Source organism: Mobula hypostoma, chromosome 19, assembly GCF_963921235.1.
Source record: "Mobula hypostoma chromosome 19, sMobHyp1.1, whole genome shotgun sequence".
Taxonomy (NCBI): Eukaryota; Metazoa; Chordata; class Chondrichthyes; order Myliobatiformes; family Myliobatidae; genus Mobula; species Mobula hypostoma.
The window spans coordinates 52,656,988-52,678,073 of NC_086115.1; the positions used below are offsets into that span (position 1 = coordinate 52,656,988).

General features: G+C 40.5%; 2 protein-coding genes across 3 annotated transcripts in view; one reads left to right on the forward strand and one right to left on the reverse strand.

Annotated features, from left to right (window-relative positions):
- The window catches only part of LOC134359043 (disintegrin and metalloproteinase domain-containing protein 9-like), a 72,702-nt gene extending 70,117 nt beyond the window's left edge, over positions 1-2,585 (reverse strand). The window contains exon 1 of the mRNA XM_063071877.1: positions 2,270-2,585. Coding sequence (XP_062927947.1) covers positions 2,270-2,372 — 103 coding nt within the window. The 5' untranslated portion in view covers positions 2,373-2,585. The remainder of the gene's footprint in view (positions 1-2,269) is intronic.
- Positions 2,586-8,541: 5,956 nt separating this feature from the next.
- Positions 8,542-20,322, forward strand: c19h10orf88 (chromosome 19 C10orf88 homolog). 2 transcript variants are annotated; one of them, XM_063071881.1, is made up of 6 exons: positions 8,542-8,736; positions 10,253-10,453; positions 12,580-12,649; positions 12,730-12,936; positions 16,375-16,874; positions 18,669-20,321. In XM_063071881.1, the coding sequence occupies exons 1-6, from the start codon at positions 8,609-8,611 to the stop codon at positions 18,895-18,897; spliced, it is 1,335 nt and encodes a 444-aa protein (XP_062927951.1). In that variant the 5' UTR covers positions 8,542-8,608; the 3' UTR covers positions 18,898-20,321. The 2 variants fall into 2 exon arrangements, with proteins under 2 accessions (XP_062927951.1, XP_062927952.1); XM_063071882.1 differs by having other exon boundaries at positions 8,609-8,736; positions 10,258-10,453; positions 18,669-20,322.
- Positions 20,323-21,086: the final 764 nt, after the last annotated feature.

Here is a 21,086-nt window from a genome sequence, read left to right on the forward strand (position 1 = left end):
TCCAGCCAGTCTCCCAGTGAACCTGTTGTGTACTCTCTCCAAAGCCTCCTCATCTTTCCTGTAATGTGGCAACTACAACAGCACACAATACTCCAAATGTGGCTGAAACAAGGTTTTCTTAAAGCTGAAACATGACTTGCCAGTTTTTGTACTCAACAACCCAACCATTGAAGGCAAGTATACCCTATATCTTCACTACCACACAATCTAAAATATTTGTGTGGCCACTTTCAGGAATCTATGGACTTTCCTCCTAGTAATTCCTCTAAACCTCAGTGCTCCTCAGGGTCCTGGTCCTGCCATTTACTGTATACTTCTGCCTTGCATTTGATCTCTCAAAGTGAAACACTTCACATTTGTCTGGATTAAACACAAGCAATTTTTCAGATGCTGGCATCCAAATTAACACACAAAATGCTAGAGGAACTCAGCATATCAGGCAGCATCTATAGAAAGGAGTAGACAACATTCCACATCAATTGAGGTTACATAAACTTAGGTTAAACACTCCCCTTTGACTAGGAAGAGTTGCTAATGAAAATTGATTTTACTTAAATATTTGAATACAATTGCTTACTGAATAGATCAAAGTTCAAAGTAAATTTATTATCAAAGAACATACTGTATATATATGTACAACCCTAAGATTCATTTTCTTGCAGGCATACTCTATAAGTCCAATAACCATAATAGAATTGATGGAAGACTACACCAACTGGGCAGACAACCGGTGTTCAAAAGACAACAAACTGTGCAAATACAAAAAGAAGGAAAGAAAATAATAATAATAAATAAGCAATAGATGTTGAGAACATGAGATGAAAACTCTTTGAAAGTAAGTCCATGTGGGAACAGTTCAGTGATGGGGTGAGTGAAGTTATCCCCACTGGTTCAACAGTCTGATGATCGAGGGGTAATAACTGTTCATAAACCGGGAGGTGTGAGTCCTGAGGCCCCTGTACCTTCTTCCTGATTGCAGCAGCGGGAAGAGAGCATGTCCTTGGTGGTGGGGTCCCTGATGATGGGTAGATTTCCTGCCACAGCGCCCCGTGTAGATGTGCTCAATAGTGCGGAGGGCTTTACCCACGTAGGACTGGACCTATCCACTACGTTTTGTACGATTTTCCGTTCAAGGGCATTGGTGTTTCCATACCAGACTCTGATGCAGCCAGTCAATATACTCTCCGTCACACATCTATAGAAGTCTGCTGAAGTTCGATGTCATGCCGAATCCTCACAAACTTACAACGAAGTAGAGTCGCTGCCGTGCTTTCTTCGTAACTGGACCGAGGACAGGTCCTTCGAAATGATAACACCTAGGAGTTTAAATAGATGCTGCCTGACCTGCGGAGTTCCTGCTACCTGGATTAAACTTCATCTACCAATTCTCTGTCCATATTTCCCACTGATCAATATCCCGCTGAATATTGGAGTTTGGAAAGACATAAAGGCGAGAAAAAGTTTGCCGGAAATATGAACGGAAAACAAAAATGCTAGAACAATTCAAATGTTCAAAAAGCATCTGTCCGTCTGGACAGAGAAACGAGCTTTATTGTCAGAATAAAATAAACTGTTCACTATATCAATCCAAGGAAGGCAGGCGAAAATAGAAATGAGATGGAGGAATTGCATAAGTGAAACTGAAGCATAGAAAGCCTAATATTGATTTTGTATTTTATACCGGGGGAGAACGGAACGCACGGCACACACCCAGTAAATCATTTCAAGGTGAAGTCGAAAGAAATCTCGAGACTCTCGTGGGCGGTATAGAACCAAATTTAGGGAGACCAGGGGTAGGGAGTAAACGAGTAGGGACTGAACTGAAGTGATTCTGCGGTGGGGGTAATGCAGACCGTTCTCTAGCTCACCCAGACTGCACCTGAGGACTAGTTTGATTCCTGAGAGACAAGGGTGGTGATTATCAGTGAGAATTACAGCCCGACATTCAGATCTGAGCACGGCCCATTCCGTCTTTTGTAGTTTGCCTTGCTTAAGAATATAAGGAAACAATGTAAGGTATTTTGAACAGTTCCGTGTCAATTAAAGTTGCAGAAAGGTAGGTCAAACACTCTTCTTTGAGACGGAAGAGCTGTTATTGAGGAACTGGTTTTTACTTAAATCCTTCTAATAAAATAGCTTATCGAAAAGCCCCGTCTGAAGAATGGGTCGTAACGAAAAGGTTGCGGTAATTATACATTTAGTGTAATGGATCGAATAATAATCCCAATTGGATACAGCGTAAAGGAACCGTTCTTGCACTTCTCCTTACCTGTCCTGCTGCTAATGCAGAATCCCAGCAGTAAAAGCTCTACCAAGAGTAACATCCAACTAGATGGTCTGGACGGGCACCCAGTGATCAGACCCCACGCCATTGACCAGGGCTCATTCTGTGCTTCAACCACTCGTAATTTGGTCCGAACAACTTGTAGTCAGGTATAAATAACATCCAAACGGACCAGAGAAACGAGTTTGGCCACTGATGACATCAGAGTAAACTTTGCACGGCTTGCAGCAGATTTAGATCGGAATGCCCATTCCTTAACCTTGTGATTGCGTAGGAGGAGTACCAGAGCATCTGTTTGGAAGGTCTGTAACTGGAAGCATCTTCCAGAGGAAGGTATGGCACTAAGTAGTTTTTGGAAAGGTCGTTTCTGCAGGTCTCCTTCTTGGGCAGCTCCTAGAAATGGAAGAGCACCTGCTTCTGTGTATCCTATAATGGCTAATAATGCCAGCATGGCTCTTGGACTATTGTAGGAGCTGCTTGACTGACAGAGGGGAGGGCATTATGGCAAGTGGAACACTCCTTACACCATTTTCATTGGCTGTCTGCATGGTCCTGATGAATTGGATTGAAGTTCACAGTCATTCCAACTGATCCTTCAAAATTGAGAGTAGTGGTTGGGTCAGGGCACATGAAGATTCCATGAGTGTTACATTTTTCAGTGAGGCTTGAGAACATGCTAAAAGTGTTTCCTCTGAAATTTTGATAACCTCTACTTCTGATGGAGCTCAGAGCGAAGTAAAACAGCAAAACAATTGAAACACTCAACAGGTCAGGCAGTATATGCAGGAAGAGAAAACAGAGCCAACACTAATGACTTAAGATCTTTAATCAGGGCCAAGAAAGGAAGAAAACAAGACAGCTGAAAGGTGCAGAGAAAGTGGGCTAGAGATGGCCAGGACAAAAGAAATGTCGCTGATAAGATGAGCTCAGGGTTGTTATGAAAGTAAAGTCAAGTTTATTGTCAGATGCACTTGGAGAACTGTGTACAGTTTTGGTTACTCCGTTATGGGAAAGATGTGGTTAAACTGCCAAGAGTGGACTGTGGGAGGAAATTGGAGCACCTGAGGAAATCCTACACATTGCAAGGATTAGATGTACAGTCTCTCATTGGTAATCCAAAAATAGCAGTAATTGGGTGAGGTTGTAAGTCTGTATTCAAAACCGTTGAAATAATATCAAAAATATCTTTCCAATATTTTTCCAACAAAGGACATGACCAAAACATGTGAGTTAAAGAAGCTATCTCGGAATGACATCTATCACATATAGGATTAATATAATAATAATAACGAGATAGTTTATCTTTGGACATGTGAGCCCTATGCACTGCTTTAAACTGTATCAACACATGTTTAGCACATACAGAGGATGAATTAACTAATTGAAGAATTTTTTCCCATTTTCAATCGGTATAGTAATCTTAAGTTCTCTTTCCCAATCAGTTTTAATTTTATTAGAAACATCAGGACATAAATTCATAATTGTACTATAAATAATTGCTACGACACTTTTCTGAGAGAGATTACTGCTATTTTTGGATTACCAATGATAGAATCAAATCATTTAACCTCTTCAGCTCGTCGGATGATTGCATTTCTTACTTCAATGGCTAGAAGATCTATTTTGCTGAATTGGAAAGAGATTAACCCTCCTACTGTATTTCACTGGTTTTCACAAACTATGTTGTGTTTAAATTTGGAAAAAATTAGAAGTGTGGTTTATGACCCTTCCAGTAAATTTGAAAAAACTTGGAGGCCATTTATTCAGCATTTTCATATGATGTAATTTGACCATTTTTCAAACTTATTTTACTTCCCTGTAATTTTGGTTGAGAGGAACGGAGTCGTTGACACTAAGGTTTTCTTTTCTTCCATTTTTATGTTGTTAAAATTGCCCAGGTCTTTATTTAGTTTAGTTGACTAATTCTGTTTAGATTAGTTTTTTTTGAGGGGGTTTTATTTTATTTATTTTTTTCTTTTTTCATGATTTTTGTCTCATTATTTTCTTTTTGTCCTGTATTATTCATTGGTATCCTACATGATTGGAAGTTTTGTCAATTAAATACTATTTGGTTTTATAATTACTCATGTTAAGTATAACAATGTATTCCCAACAACTTTGTATTATTGTTATGTTATGTTTATATTCTATAAAACTAATAAAAAGATTGAAAAAGAAAGATGTACAGTCTCCTTGCCAGGACTAGACAGCCTGAATTACAGGGAGAAGGTAGCTGGATTAGATCTCCACACTTGGAGAGTAGGAGAATTAGGGGTGACATGGTTGAAATATTTAAAATTATGAGAGGCATAGATCAGGTGAATGGTAATAGTGTTTTTCCTAGGGTAGGGGACATTGGTTTAGGATGAAAGAGAAAAGATTTAAAAGGGACATAAGGGGTTACTTTTTCATGCAGAAGATGGTGAGTATATGGAATGAGCTGCCAGGAGAAGTGGTCAGGACAAGTACAATCGTATCATTTATGAAGCACGTGGATAAGTTCATGGAGGGATGGGGCTTGGCGGTTTAATGGAACAAATGCATGAAATTGGGACAAGCTGCGTGGGCACCATGGTTGGTATGGGCTTGTTGGGCCAAAGGGTCAGTGTCTGTATTCTACAGCTCTATGACTTTATGTGGACTGTCTGCTGCTCTGTCCTTGGTATGTTCACTTACATTCTTGGTTCTTGGTGAGCAGGGAACTTGACGTTTGGGTCACATCATTGTTGGGGATGGCACAGTAATGGAGCAGTTTGTGCATCACTGTAATTTACTTACAGAGATACCCCTCCAGCATGGAGTCACCCCTTCCAGCACTTTGAGTCGTGCTGTCCCAGCAACTCCTGACACACCTAATTAACCCTAATCTAATCATGGGACAATTTACAATGTCCAATTAACCTATCGTGTATGTCTTTGGACTGCGGGAGGAAACCAGCTCACCCGAGGAAAACAAATATTGGACGTACAGACTCCTTATAGAATGGCGTCCGAATTGAGCTCCAAACTCTGGAACGTCCTGAGCTACAATAGTGTTGCAGTCACCGCTACGTTACCATGGCACCAAACACTGGGGTCCAATTCCTGCCACTATCTGTAAACCACGATGATATGGGTTTCCTCCGGACGTCCCAGTTCCCTCCCACTTTTTGAAGATGTTCAGGTTAGGGTTAGAGAGATGCTATTTTGTCACCGGAAGCATGGCGACAGTTGTGGGCTGCCCACCACAATCCTATCACAAGCAAAGAGAAAATCCGCCGATGCTGGAAATCCGAGCAACACACACAAAATGCCGGAGGAACTCAGCAGGCCAGGCATTATCCATGGAAAAGAGTACGGTCGACGTTTCAGGCTGAAACCCTTCGGCAATAAATTGTCCCGTGATTAGGTTACGGCTAATCAGGTTTGTCAGGGGTTGCTGGTGCAGTCTTGCTCGAAGGGCCAGAAGAGCTGACTCCCTTCAGTCCTGCCGAAGGTTTTCGGCCCGGAACGTTGACTGTATTCTTTTCCATGGATGCTGCCTAGCCAGCTGAGTTCCTCCAGCTTTGTGTGCGTGTTGCTGATTTGAATTGATGTACATTTCACTGTATGTTTCAATGTACTTTGTACATGTGACAAATAAAGCTAATGTTTAATCATCTTTAATTGACATATCTGCAAACATCATGGTTATCATTTTATTGGATAGATACTTTATTGATCCCAAAGGAAATCACAGTGTCACTAGCGTTACAAGTGCACAGATATACAAATATTAGAAGGGAAGTAAAAAAAGAATAAAATTAGGTCACCTCTAACCGGAGGGGGTCATCACTTCCCCGGCTGTAGGTTGACTCATTATGGAGCCTAATGGCCGAAGGTAAGAATGACCTCATACAGCACTCTTTGGAGCAGCGCAGTTCCCTTAGTCTATTACTGAAAGTGCTCCTCTGTTCAGCCAAGGTGGCATGCAGAGGGTGAGAAGCAATGTCCAGAAATGCCAGGATTTTCCATAGGGGCCTTTGTCCAACCGCAGCCTCCAGTGTGTCCGGTTTGACTCCTATAACAGAGCCAGCCTTTCTAATCAGTTTATTGAGACTAATGGCATCACCCATGTTGATGCCATTGCCCCAGCACACCACCACATAGAGGATTGTACTGGCGACAACAGACTGGTAAAACATGTAAAGGGGAGGCCTGCATATTCCAAAGGACCTTAGTCTCCTTAGGAAGTAAAGACAACTCTGGCCCTTCTTGTACACGGTGCTCCACTCAAGTCTGTCACCCAGGTGCACCCCCAGATACTGAAGGTCCTCTCACATCCACATCCTCACCATCAATAGTAATAGGAAACAGTCCATCACCATCTCCTTTGTCTTACTGATTGGATAGGAACTTGCTGGTTCCCAATCTGGTTCCTATAATTTATTCTCAGTTAATGGTTAGCCACAACTTTCTTACACCAACAGTGGCAGGAGCATAGGCAGGAAAAGGGACTGGAAAGTGGCTGGGAGCTGGGGCCAGAATGTGGATGGGAGAAGGGCAGGTGTATGGCACAACATTGAGAGCACAATAGATAAACAGCCTTCCAGATGAGACAGATTCACATGCATCTCCTCCAATCTCACCTATTGCATTCAGTGCTTTTGATATGGCCTCCTTTCCATTGTTAAGACCAAGTGCAACCTTTCCAAGCAGGTGCTCTCCCTCCTCAATAGTCATCCTGAGCTTCTGGATGTAAGCCATTTCAGCTGCCCTGCTAATTCCCACACTGCACCGCCACAGACAAAAGGAACAGGGACTCATGTTCCACCTACACCCAATGGTAAGGATCTTGAATTCTCAAAATTCAAGGAAACCAGTACCCCCTTCTGTTCCTTTCCTTCTCTTTTTGATCCTCCCACATGCTCCCTTCTTTCCAACCACCCCCCTTTCATTACCCAGTGTCTTCCCTTTCCTCCACTTGGTTCCAACTGACACTCACACACTTATTAGATTAGATTATGAGGATTATTGTCATTTAGTAATGCATGTATTAAGAAATGATACAATTTGTTCCTCCAGTCTGATTGGATCCTCTATCCCTTCCCCTTATTGTTTCTAACAGCTGACCACTCCTCCCTTATCTGGTTCTATTCATTGCCATCCTTTCCTGTCAGATTCCTTGCAACTATAGCTTTTTGTTGTCTCCACTATCATCTGTCACTATCTCCACTGTTACTTCCTCCACTGGCTCCACCTGCCACTCAGCACATGTGGATAAACCTATCACTTTCCAGCGCTACCTCTCTCCAACCCCTCTCCTCTTTATCCAGTCCTGATGTGGCATCTTGACCCAAAAGATTGACCTTCCTTCAATTCCACAGTCTCTGCCTGACCAGCTAAGTTCCGCTGGCAATTTGTTTTATGATCTGGATGCTGTTCCATATTCCACCCAACTCCCATCTAATCCCTGGTCCACTGATTCCTGCTAGTTTGCATTCGCTGGGATGTGGTGCCTTTAACTCACAATAAACAGGGAGAGGCTTGACAAGCTAAGACATTTTTTCCTTGGAGACTGAGGGTTTGAAGGTGTTGATAGGGCAAATGCATTTGGTCTTTTTTTCCCATGGCTGGGGAATCAATGTGAAAGGGGCAAGATTTAATAGCAATTTTGGCCTTTTTGTTTACACACAGAGAATGGAACGCATAAGCAACGAACTGCTGGAGGAAGCAATTGAGGCAAGATTGCGTTGAGAGTTAAAGGCCACAAGTTTAGGGGTAACATGAGAGGGCACTTCTTTACTCAGAGAGTAGTAGCTGTGTGGAATGTTCTAGCAGAAGTGGTTGAGGCAGGTTCGATGTCGTCGTTTAAAGTTAAATTGGACAACTATATGGACAGGAAAGGAATGGAGGGTTTTGGGCTGAGTGCAGGTCGGTGGGACTAGGTGAGAGTAAGAGTTAGGCACGGACTAGAAGGGCCGAGATGGCCTGTTTCCGTGTTGTAATTGTTATATGGCTATAAGTACATTAACAACTTTTTAAGGACAGGTACCGGGATAGGAAACGTTGCAGGGGTCCATAGATCCCTTCCTTAATGGTATGAAACAGGTTGGGGATTTCTCTAAAGGAGGGACATGGGTCAACGCGAACAAATGCATGGATCAGTTAGGCTAAAGGGCTTGATTTCGTGCTGGAATGACTCAGTGCTAACTGACAGTGGCCACACCGGGGACCACTAAGCCTCCAACCACGATCACGAGAAACGCCCCCGGGCGTCGGGCCCGCGCCTGCGCACACGGCGGCTTCCGGGAGCGCCGGCGCCCGCGAGTCGCTTGGCGACTGGTCGGCGGCCGAGTGGGAAGCATGGAGCCGACTCCCGGCCTGTGTGTCAGGGCCGCTTGGCAGTGCGGCGAGGGCGGGCTGCAGAAGGTGCTGAGGCTGGTGGCGGCCGACTCGGAGAGCAGAGGTGGCAGCGGGGAGAGCGCGCTGCGGTAAGACGGTGGCCTGGCTTCCGCGGTGGATCCGATGACTGTTCTCCAGCCTCTGGGCCGGTACTTTGAGGCGGGAGGTTTCTCATTTTCCAGGCCAGGTACCGCTATCTGCTGGAAAGCAACCTCCCCACAGGAAGGAAAGTTGTCCAAAGCTGCAGAACAGCGCCAAGGGCGCCAATAACTCTTGTTTTATGCTGCAGTAATGTTGGCGCTGACTTTCACCCCCTCTTAATACAAGCAGTACCTATAAAGTGGTGTCAGCGCTGGGCTTTAGTGAAATGATTGCTAACCGGTTAGCTATTATCCATTTGTGACTAATTGGGTGCCCCGAAGTAGCCCATTGTGTTAAAAAAAAACTATCTGTGGGCCAGATAGAAATGGACAGTTCGAGAGCCTTCATCAGGACTGGTGAAGGATCATCAAATGAAGGGTTTCAATTGTCCATTTCCTTTTTTAGATGCTGCAAAGAAACCCACTGAGTTTCTTTACCAGATTTTTTTTGGGTCCTGATCTCAGCACCTACTGTGTCTTGTGTAACCCATTATGTTTCTCATCTAATAACCAAAGAAAAAAGTTGGTGGTGTGCCCAAGACTATCCTTCACAGTCTGTGATGGTCTATATCAACATTACAAATGAAAAATGATTTACACTTGAGTTGTGGAGCAAGCCTTGGACAAATAGCCAACAAATTAATTACTAATTTAATTGGATTGGCACAACATCACAACAGGATGAAAGACCTTTTCTTGTGCTGTACTGTTCTATGTCTGTGGAATGCTCTGCCACAGACTGTGGTGGAGGCCAAGTCCATGTGTATACTTAAGGTGGAAGTTGATGGTTTCCTGATCGGTCAGGGCATCAAAAGATACGGTGAGAAGGTCGATAAGTGGGTTTAGTGGAATCTGGGGTCAGCCAGGATGGAATGGCAGAGCAGACTCGATGGGCTGAATGGCCTAATTCTGCTCCTATGTCTTATGGTCTTATGTTATAATTATGATGCTGTATATCTGCATCATTCCTTTTGGCTGTTTTCAAGATCTTAGTGATTTGAGGTAGTACATTAGCAGATTTTTAAAGATTTCCTTGTGTAACAATGGTGATATGTGAAGAAAGCACCAATCCACTTTGTATTCACCAATCCTGAAGGGTTTCAGCCAGAAATGTCGACTGTATATTTTTCCATAGATGCCTGTTGAGTTCATCTAGCATTTTGTGTGTGTGGCTCAGATTTCCAGCATCTGTACATTTTCTCTTGTTTGTGCATCCACTTTCTATGAAGCTCTGAATGTAAATGCACTGAATATTGTATATTCTGAATATTATCAGTGTCTGGAAAGCACTACACAATGAGCATTGGGAAATCTCAATTAACATTGGAACAATGCAAAGCCTGTTTTACTGTAAGTGGAAATAACGTGTATCAGGCCATGGATAAAAATAAATTGTGACAATATTAAGTCTGAAAATTGTCTTAATATTAGAAATGTCTTATTGTATGTTCCTGTTATGCTTCAGTACAGAAACAGTTACTTTGGAAAGACCTGAAACCAACACTGTGGAAACGCTGTGCATCTTGTATCTCCAGTGTGCTGAACAACTTGCTGAGATAATCTTTGTAGAAGTAGTTAGTGAAGCAAAAACAATGGAAGTTTACACAGAAGAAGAGTATTGTGGAACATGCCAAGGCCAAAGAGTGGATAATCCACAAAAAAACAGGTAATCTCTTATTTTACCTCGCAATGAACATAGAATCAACAGTTAGGAAATTGTTGTAGTATAGCTGCTTTGCTCTCGTTTCAATGAAGTATTTGATATTGATGATGTTCAAACCAAAAAACAACAAACTGTGAGAGAAAAATGAGTTTTTTTTAAAAAGCAGCAATATAATGGAGGCAGAAAGCCTGTGCAGAGAGGGAGGGGTGAAGCAGGAGGTGACGTGGAACCAAATGAGGCTGGTGATGATGGCCAGACAGAATCAGGAGGGGGTGGGATGAAGTTGGCAGCCACGAGCTGGTGGGTGATAGGTAGAGACAGATTAGTGAGAAATGAAAAGGGATAGAAGGATCCAGTTGTGGGAGATGGTGGCTGGAAGGTGATAAATGTAGACATGAAACTGTAGAGATCCACCCTAGTTCTTTTCCACCCCCATCTGCTTCCATCCATTAATCTACTGGGTTTCTTATCTCCTTTCCCAATTGGTTCCTTCTGCCGATCATTCTCCCACCCTTCTATTTGGTTCCACATCATCTTCCTTACTAGATTCCTGCATCTGTAACCTGTGGTGTCTCCACTGATCACATTCCAACCTCTGTCTCTACCCCCATTCTCCCTTCCCCTACCTGGTTCCAACTGCCTCCTTTTATCTCCCTCCTTATTTCTACCAATCTCCCACCAGCTTCTGTCTCCCAACTTCATCCCACTCCTACCTGGTTCCACATGCCCATTATCCCCTACCTCACCTGGTTCCAGCTAGCGCCTGCAGCTCCAGACTCATCCCTGTCGCTCACCTCTATATTCTGGCTCTTTCTCTCTACATTCTCAGTCCTGCTGTAGGTTCTCAACCTGCAATGTTGAACATCTCTCATTTTCCGTAGATGCTGTCTGACTCATTGTGCTAGTAGATTTTTTTTTGCTTCAGATTACAGCAAATGCAGATTCTTGTATTCTTAAATGTTTAAATACATTTTGGTTAAATACACTATAAATGGCAAATGAGGTATTTTTGTGGAAATTTGTAATTATTTTTCAGTTCACTTTTTAGTTTCTTGACATCTTACCAACAGGTTAGGTAAAATAAGTCCACGTGAAGGTGTATGTACGATGCCATATTTCATAAAGTAGCTATTTGCATGACAGATTGCAGTTTACACAGTGTAGCTAACTATGCTGTTAATGCTCTTAATTATCTTCTAAAATGATTACACTATTTTTGAGATTAGAGCTTTCTTTAATAATGGTAGTGTCTCAAATGAAAAATTCGAGAAGTTGTTTCTTTTTTAATGGTTTTAAACTTTTAAATAAGACATAAATATAAGAAAAAAAGCAAATTGCTTGAATTCATGTATACATAAATAAACGTGGGCATTATGCCATAAAGATAAAGATTAGCTTTATTTATCACATATACATAAATACATCAAAACATCCAATAAAATGCGAGGTTTGCATCAATAACCAGCATAGTCTGATGATGTGGGCAGGGGTTGGTGGGCAGCCCACAATTGTCACCATGCTTCTGGCACCAACATTATGTGCCCACAATTTACTAACCCTAACCTGTGCATCTTTGGAATGTGTGAGGAAACCAGAGCACCTAGAGAAACCCTCAAATTCATATTGAGGAACTCCTTACAGGCAGTGGTGGGAATTGAACCCAGATCGCTAGCAATGTAAAGTTATGCTACTATACTCCCTATCTAAGGATACCAAAGAAAAGGTTAAGCTGGTTAGAATGATGTGCCTTAGAGAGATTTTGTATGCTAAAATTATGACAACATTTGTATATTAAGGGAATTAAAGGTTATGGGGAAGCAGGTAGGTGGAGATGAGTGCATGGTCAGATCAGCCATGACCTTATGGAATGGTGGAGCAGGTTTGATGGGCTGGATGGCCTACTCCTGCTCCTATTTCTTATGTTGTTATATTCAAACATGCATGGCTTTTATCTGGAATTACAGACATAATCCCCAAGCTCTCTGTTCAGATAGAAGAATATGCTTCTGATTTATCCTTTAAGATTCACTTTAGTAGTAGCTTCTGCACAGGTGCCATGGATGTTTGAAAGGCATTGATGTAACTGAGTGCTTTCTAACTCATGAGGATTCCTTTTAAATCTTTTTCAGTGGCCATCATGTTATCATGTTTAAGAAATATTTAAAATTGGATTTTCCTAGTTCATCCTGTGAACTGAAGGTAAGCTGTTGAAATTTGCATTTGGCATTTATTTGGCATGTTTTAGTCAGGAAATTTCCTGATTAATGTTTGCTTCTTAGTTGCTTTCTTTAGGTGGAAAGGAGAAAATACAAATTGGTGAAATAGTGCTGGGCATAAGACGTGCTTCAGTTAATATCTCCAGAGGCATTTCTCCATTAGGAAACAACATCAACTTACAACGAGTTCAGACAATGATGGATTCAATGGGAACAAAGCTATCACCTGGAGCTCAGCAACTTTTGAACATGGTCCAGTTTCAACAAAAGGTGAATGATGTGAAAAACATATTAAGTGAATGTAAAGAGTTGAATAAAATGTTGTATTTCTATTTTAAGTAAGTTATTTTAGGATGAGGAGCTGCAATGCTTGTATTTTCTGCATTAAAATATTTTTACTTTGACTCTTTTTGCTTCAGCACCAAATGATTCTACGAATGAGTTCCTGGCCTGGCAAAGCAGATTTTAAACAACAATAGTAGCAGACATTAAACAGAGGGCTAAACAATCCCATTGAACAGCTAATGGGAGGAGATGGTTCCATGAATCTCCATCTTTAACATGGTTCCAAAGCATTTGCTTTGTATTTCGCACTCTCTGCCACAATTAAGCCTTCTCTCACAAGCCAGTTTTAAGTCAAAATTATTTGCTGGTCTGCATACAAAAAGTGTTGATTTTTGTACTGTAAGTTAATTGCAGGAAATAATACATACATCATGCAACTGAAAGGCAACGATGATCTCCAACAAAAAAAAAGAGTCCTGCTAATGACCTTGTTACTTCATTGTCCAGTTCCTTCCATTATTCTGGAGATCATTATTGATTGGAAGTTTAACTAGTCATGCACAATCTGTGACTACAAAAGCAGTTTAGAGACTTTATATCAGAGGTGAGAGATCCCTAACTACCTGTAAACCACAGGTCAAGAGCATTTGTTGCTTGGATGACCATGGCTTGAACAGTACCACAGAAGCTTTACACCACTTGGTGCATAGCAGACTGTTGGATTGGCCCTGAAAGCATTGTGGACTATCTACAAAACACATTGTAATTACTTGCCTAGACTGGTCTAAACATACCCACCAAAACCTGCAGCCACAGTAAATGAAACTGACAAATACAACAGGCATGTAGAAAAACAACTATCTGCAGTTCCATATTCATGTTACACAATATCCTGGTTCTTACATTGTCACTTCATATTATATCTGGAGTTCTGTAATCATGGCATTGGGAGAGTGTATGGCAGCAGCTTATGGAAGTGGCTAACTTCATCCTCACAGGGAGTTTGGGAAAGTAGATGCCCATATTTGGGCAAATTGATTTTTAAAACAAAGTTTCTTTATTTGGACAGAACAAGCTATTTGTTTGGGATTAGAAAGATAGGAAAATGGCATAGTAATTCAACAATATAGATGGTTATGTTGCTTGTTCACAACTGTTTTCAGTACTGAAAGCAGGCAGTGTCTTGAAAAGATGTTGGAGAGAAAGTTGGTACTCAACAAATATCTTTGTCCAATAATTACTGAAGGCAATATTAGATTGATGCATGCAAACTTATTGAAAGCTACAGTACTGTGCTGAAGTCAAAGGCACATATATATATAGTTAGGGCGCCTAAGACTTATGCACATTTCTGTGTTTTGATTAAAATAGGAAGGTGGCTGGTAAACAGAAATATGAGCACTTAGCCTTGTATTAGCTCAGTAGTATTAAGTTTTATTTGGTCATTGGAAAGACATAATACACAGTACAGCTCAAAAGTCAGGCACCCTAGCTTTATATATGTGCCTAAGACTTTTGCACATTACTGTATATTCGAGGACATGCAATAGCTATCATTTAAATAAATAAATAACACATTTATTTTTCGAAATAATAAATTAATATGAGTTATTGTCTGGTCTTGGCTGACAGGAGTAATGTAGAACAATTTAAGTCAACAGGTTTATGAAGTTGCCTGAGGTGGTAGCAGGCCTGAAGTTTGGGAGCATTTTGAACCTGGTAAAAGTGAACCAAAAAATTGATAAGGGGAAGATGAAGTATGAGAAAAAAGTGGTGGAACAGTAGATAGGATAGATAAGTGAGTGCAAGTGTGGGTACAGAGAGGGGAATTTGTAATGGGAAATATGGCAGAGGAAGAAATACTTTGTGTTAGTCTTGCTGGAAGAAGACTTAAATCCTGTCAGAGACACTTCAGAACCAAGGGTCTGGTGACAGCAAGGAACAGATGGAAATGATCATTTGTGGAAAAGTGTTACTAGAGAAGTTGGTGTGACTGAAAGCTCAGAAATCCCAATAACTTAATGGCATATATTCCAGAGTTTTGAAAGAGATTGGGTTAGAGTTAATGGATGAATTGGGTCAGTAATTTCTGGAATGGTCTCTATCAATTGGAAGATAGTAAATGTGACACTACTATTTAAGAAACAGACGAGAGAAAATATGAACTACAAATATAACGGCCTCAGTATGAGGGAAAATGCTTTAATCTGTATTGAACACTTAGATGAGGATAATAGGACTGAGCAGAGTCAGCATAGGTTGAACTAAAGGAAATGATATTTAGCCATTCAGATTCTTTTGAGGGTGTTATTAGAATAGAAAAGCATCCCAAACAAGATGTTGGTGTACAGAGCTAGACCACATATCATTTTACTGGCATGGAATGAGAGCTGGTTAACAGACAAAGCAGTAAGTGGGAATAAATGGATCATTCTTGGCTATTACTTATGGCTACAAAAGTAGACTAAATGTCAAATTTCTAATTTTGTTGATGCAAAACTAGGTGGGATTCTGAATAGAGAAAACTATGTAACTGGCTGTAGACAAATTGAGTGAATAAGCACATGACAAATATTATACTCTGGAAAAATGTGAAGTCCTTCACTGGCACAACACAGCATTTTTTAAAAATAGTGACAGATTAGTACATGGTATGTTTACCTTTGAAAGGATATATATGCAGGAATAAAGATGTCTTATTATACTTACATGGGGTTTTGGTGAGACCACCCACGAGTATTAATCCCCATGCTAAAAATCAGTGTACTTGCTATAAGAGGACAGTAGTGATGATTTGCAAGATTAGTTGCTGGAATGTTGGGTTGACTTCAAGAGATTAAGCAGACTTGGCCAGTATTCTTCATAGTTTAGACGAATGAGAGATCGACCTCATGGAAACTTACACTCTTCATACTTGGTTCCAAAGGCTGATACTTTCTTGAACGGGATATAGAAACAGAAGTCACTGTCTCGGAATAAAAGGTAAGTCACTTGGAACTGTGGTGAGGAGAAATTTCTTCTCCTGGAAGGTGGTAATTATCAGCCACTGAGATTTACAGAGATTCTGTTGTTGAGTTCATTCAAAGCAGATGTATAGATTTCTGTATTTTGAAAGAATCAGGGGATGTGGGGATAGTGCGTAATAGTGGAGCTGTGGTATGGGATCATCCATGACCTGGACGAAGGGCCAGATGACCTATGCTTATTATCATGATCTTAAACCCAAAGGTTTTATGTTTTTGCTGAAATTGTACATCACATCTGGGTGACCTTGTAAGAATTGTGCAGTCTGCTTATGACTTTCAAATGAATATAAATGGCTGTAACCTTGTTTCTGAGGTGACCTTGAGTCACTAAGAATTGTGCAGTCTGCTTATGAGTTTCAAATGAATATGAATCGCTGTTATCTTGTTTTCATTTCAGCACAGCCGAGCAGCAATAGGAGGATTGTTTCAGGGGATGTTTGGAACACAAACTTTGGCAGAAATTGGAAAGGCAGTTGGTTCATCTCAGATAACTGCACAATCTAAGGAAGGGGTATCTGCTCATGAAAGTATTGAAACTAATTCAATAGCTATTTCACGGCTGGAAGAAACAAAGGAGCCAGAAGAAATCATTGTATCTAATGGCGAGTGTGCGGAGAAAACAGGTGTTTTAAACTTGGCTACAGGAATAAATAATACTGTGTGTGTTTCTGAAGCCAACACAAAAGATGCAGATGAACAGAAGTTTGCCAGAGGAGATGTGCGAGAGGCTGTATCAACTTACTTGTGCAAACATAATAATGGGGAACAAAACACCATTAGTTCTGAAATGCTCCCCTTTCTTCGGAATTTGTCCAGCCAGGTGAATGATCTTCGCATAGGAGAAAAATCTAAAACTTTCAAAAATTATCCAACAGCAGAGGATGGAATGAATAGCAGGTATGATTTTCTACAAAAAAATGGAGCCTGCATCCTTGTACAAAGTATTTTATGAAAATTTGCTCTCCAAATTGTTAAGGTTACATTCAGCTTGGCTTTTAACTCTCTTAAACCAGTATCTATATGATAATATCAGTTACTGCACAGATGTAGGAATTCATTTAAGCCAAATCTCTAAAAATTTTGCTCTCTTGTGTTTTAAGTGAATAAATAATTTTGAGTGGAAATTCTGCATGTTATCAGGGCTATGAGAATTGCAGTATGAGGAAATGTTTCATAAATCTGGCTTGCTTTCCTTTGCTGGGTTAGGGTTAGACTGTAAATGAGGATGATATTTGAGATTTTTAAGGTCTTGAAACAATTCATATGGTGGATAGACTCATTTTCTAACAATGCTGATATCTGTGACAGGAGACCATAGAGCCATCAGGTGGGGTGTGGAGGTGTAGTGACGGGGAATGGGGGTTGTGGGTAAGTTCTTAAACGGATGTTTTTCAAAGATATCTCTCCCACAAAAAGCACAGGATGCTGTTGCAGAGAAGCAGATTCCTAGGTTTGGTAAGTGAGACAACAAACACTGATTGTGGGTATGTACAGTAACTGTTCATTCACAAGCAAGCAATGAAACACTTCACTCGCATGTAAGTTGAACGAGCACCTATCCAAGTCACCCAAACTAAAGAAACTACAGTACTACACCTGTTAAATCCGTCCAAGTTACACAACAAGATTAAACAAGCAATAACCAACTCCTTAACTGGGTGTGCACCAGAAGCACGAGCCCCTCATCCTAATAAGTGCAGCACACCTTCCAAATGATTTCTCCAGTGCTGTCTGCGGCTCACAGCCTGGAGTGAGGTCGGGGTAAAAGGAGAGAGACTTGCACATGTGCATTCACCTTTATACACCTGAGGACCGGAAGCCAGTCACGGGTATCTCAACACGTGACCTAGGACCAGAAACCGGTGCCGCAGGGCACAGGAGCTAATCAGTGGGAAGGGACCTACATACCTCGAGCGAGCCCATCATTAACCAGCACAGTGAAAGTGATTTTCGGAACAGTTTTCAATCGGGAAATAAGTTAACCTTACATATTACAGATGCTATCTCAAAGTTTATAAATCTGAGACTAATAGATTTTTGTTACCCTGCCTAATCAACAGAATTCAAATAATGGAGTAGAAGTGAAAGTGGTACTGAATGCCAGAGCTGGTTATGTTACTCCTGTTCCTAAGTTTTTGTCTTGAATTTGAATAGATTTTAAAACACAATGGAACTAATATTTCACATTTGAGGGTGATGTCTGAGGGACATTTGGATACTGATCTAAGATGTCGTATCTACTTACACATAAGTGGACCATAGCTAATAGTTGTTATCGCAATGCAATGTTTTAGATTATTGTGGAAACAGGAAATGGAGAAATAAGAAAATGTGCTAAATCAGACTTAATAGCACCTCTTGTGATAGGATATTATGAAATACGTTTTTAAAGCACAATCAGTGTTGTGTTTTAGATTCTGTGCTGTCACTAAATCAGAAACTGTATTGTGGCTCCTGAACTATCCACAGGTATTAGCATAGAGAGCCTATTAATCAAAGGCAATAATTTATTGTAAATGGACAACTTATGTATCTATTATTCATTGATCCCACATTTTGTGCCACATTGGCTGTTTTTGATGAACTGCTGCCCCAAAGTCTGTACTTTCTAACCTTATTTTAATCATGAATTGTTTAAATATATGTTTTAAGACCTGTCTGCTTAACTTATGTTGCTTCCTTTCTTCACAGGCTACACCAACAGACGTTTTGTTTCGAATTGGAAAAGCATATCACTGAACATATGGAGTCAGTAGAAAATAGACTTAAAGATTATATTGATCATCGGTTAAATATATTGCAAGATGACCTTGATAAAAAGTTTGTTTCGCTCACCAAGTTGATTGAAAATATTACTGTGAATAGGACTGTAACAAAAAGTTTTGAATGTGGTGCTGTCTTAACAAATGGAGGGCTTTAAGTAACTTCACACTCCTCAAAACACAACTAAACTGTTTTAATTTTGAGAAACACTAAATTTAGCATTTAATGCAGGGAAATCTAAGCAATGTACTTGGGCTGTATGAATCTGAGGTTCAGGCATATTAAATTTGTATTTGGTGTGTTTTTCCTTGAGTGATGTATACACTCATTAATTCATGGCCAGTTAACCCAGCTAATTCAATCCTACATCTTTTTTTAACCTACCAACTTGCCAGTTTTGAAAGTCTAATTCTAGCTCTTTTGCTGTGTTAATGGATAAATCCTAAAGACTGTTTAAAGCTGGCAGTGTGGATGGATACAGGTTGATGCAGAAAGTAAGGTCTATATATGACTCATCCATATGTGTACAAATGATTCACGGGAAAATCTTGGGCACTCAAAATTTATTGCAAACTTCCAACATGTCAGCAGAAGAAAAAACTGAAAACAGCGCTGCTGTAAAAAAAATTTTAAATGCTAAATTTATAATATGTACAAAAATAAGTAACATTTGTGAAATAGCATTATAACTTTGTGAATGAATTTAATCTGTTTTACTGATTTTTTTTTTCATATTTGTACTACCCTTGAAGAGTTGATCTGAAATTGATCCTTGGCCCTCCAGTGCTTTTTTGGGTACATTGGAAACTTAAAATTACATGAACACATACTTTAGCATACTTAATAAAATTATCAGGTATATTCTATTTGTCTCTCCAGCATTCACTTCTGATTTTAGACCCTTTATTGACTGCCATTTATTACCCAAGATACAAATGAGTGTGATTAAATCTTTATTTAAGTTAAAGAAAATTTGTATCCTGCTTGCATTCATGAGGTATTAGTAATGTTTTGATAGATTTGGACTTCATAAGTGGCATTAAAATCCAAATTAATTCCTGTGGAAAAAATGCCTTGGCCTTGAACTTGCATAGCATAGTGTCCTACGCAAATGAATTTATATGAAAAAAAAATTAACGAATAAGTGGATTGTGAATGAATGATTTTCTCTCTTGGTCCTATGTGACATTCAATGCCTGGGAATGGTTGGTTTGGTTTTGTACATCACTAGATATTACATTAGATGCTACTAAACCATATCCAGTAGTCTTGATGCCACTGTGCAGTTTTCACCTAAAATTTTTTGCCACAGGTTAGATGTGGTAAACTTGTGCAGTAGTAGGCTTTACCAGCAGGGAAGGCCTGCTTTAAGGTTAATTGAGGAGATCCTGTTTGAAAAGTCCCAGACAATTTGAGCCAGACCCCAGCCCACAGTAGTCTGTTGCTAATCTAACCTAAAGAATTTGAAGATATTGCCTCCTATCCTTGATTTTCCAGGTGATAGAAATCAAAGACTTGGGAGATTGTATCAAAGAAGCTTTAACAACAGGAATTCTGCAGATGCTGGAAATTCAAGCAACACACATCAAAGTTGCTGGTGAACGCAGCAGGCCAGGCAGCATCTATAGGAAGAGGCGCAGTCGACGTTTCAGGCCGAGACCCTTCGTCAGGACTAACTGAAGGAAGAGTGAGTAAAGGACTCTTCCTTCAGTTAGTCCTGACGAAGGGTCTCGGCCTGAAACGTCGACTGCGCCTCTTCCTATAGATGCTGCCTGGCCTGCTGCGTTCACCAGCAACTTTGATGTGTGTTGCTCAAAGAAGCTTTAATGAGTTACTCCGGTGGGTCTTTATTTTACTTAGAGATACAGCCCAGAATAGGCCTTCTGGCAACCCTGATAACCCCAGTTTAATCTTAACCTAATCACGGAGCAATTTACAATGACCAATTACCCATACATCTTTGAACTATGGGAGGAAACTGGAGCACCTGGGGAAAATCCATACATTCCATGTGAAAGACATACAGAAACTTCTTACAGGGGATGCCGGATGCCAAAATTGAACTCTGAACTCCAACTCCTGAGCTGTAATGAAATCATGCTAACCACTATGTCACCATGGTGCCCTTGTGTTATATGCAATGCAGTCATTGGGAACTGGTGATTGAAAGCATAATTGTTTCAGATGGCAGATGTGAAGTGATTTTGATTTTGATATTGTTGGGTTTCTGCTTCAAGTGAGCAACAACAATGAATACAGTGCCCAAGAAGAGCAGGGTGAGCTGCCTTATCGACTATCATCCAGTAGTACTCATATCTATGGTGAAGAGTGTTTTAAGAGGTTGGT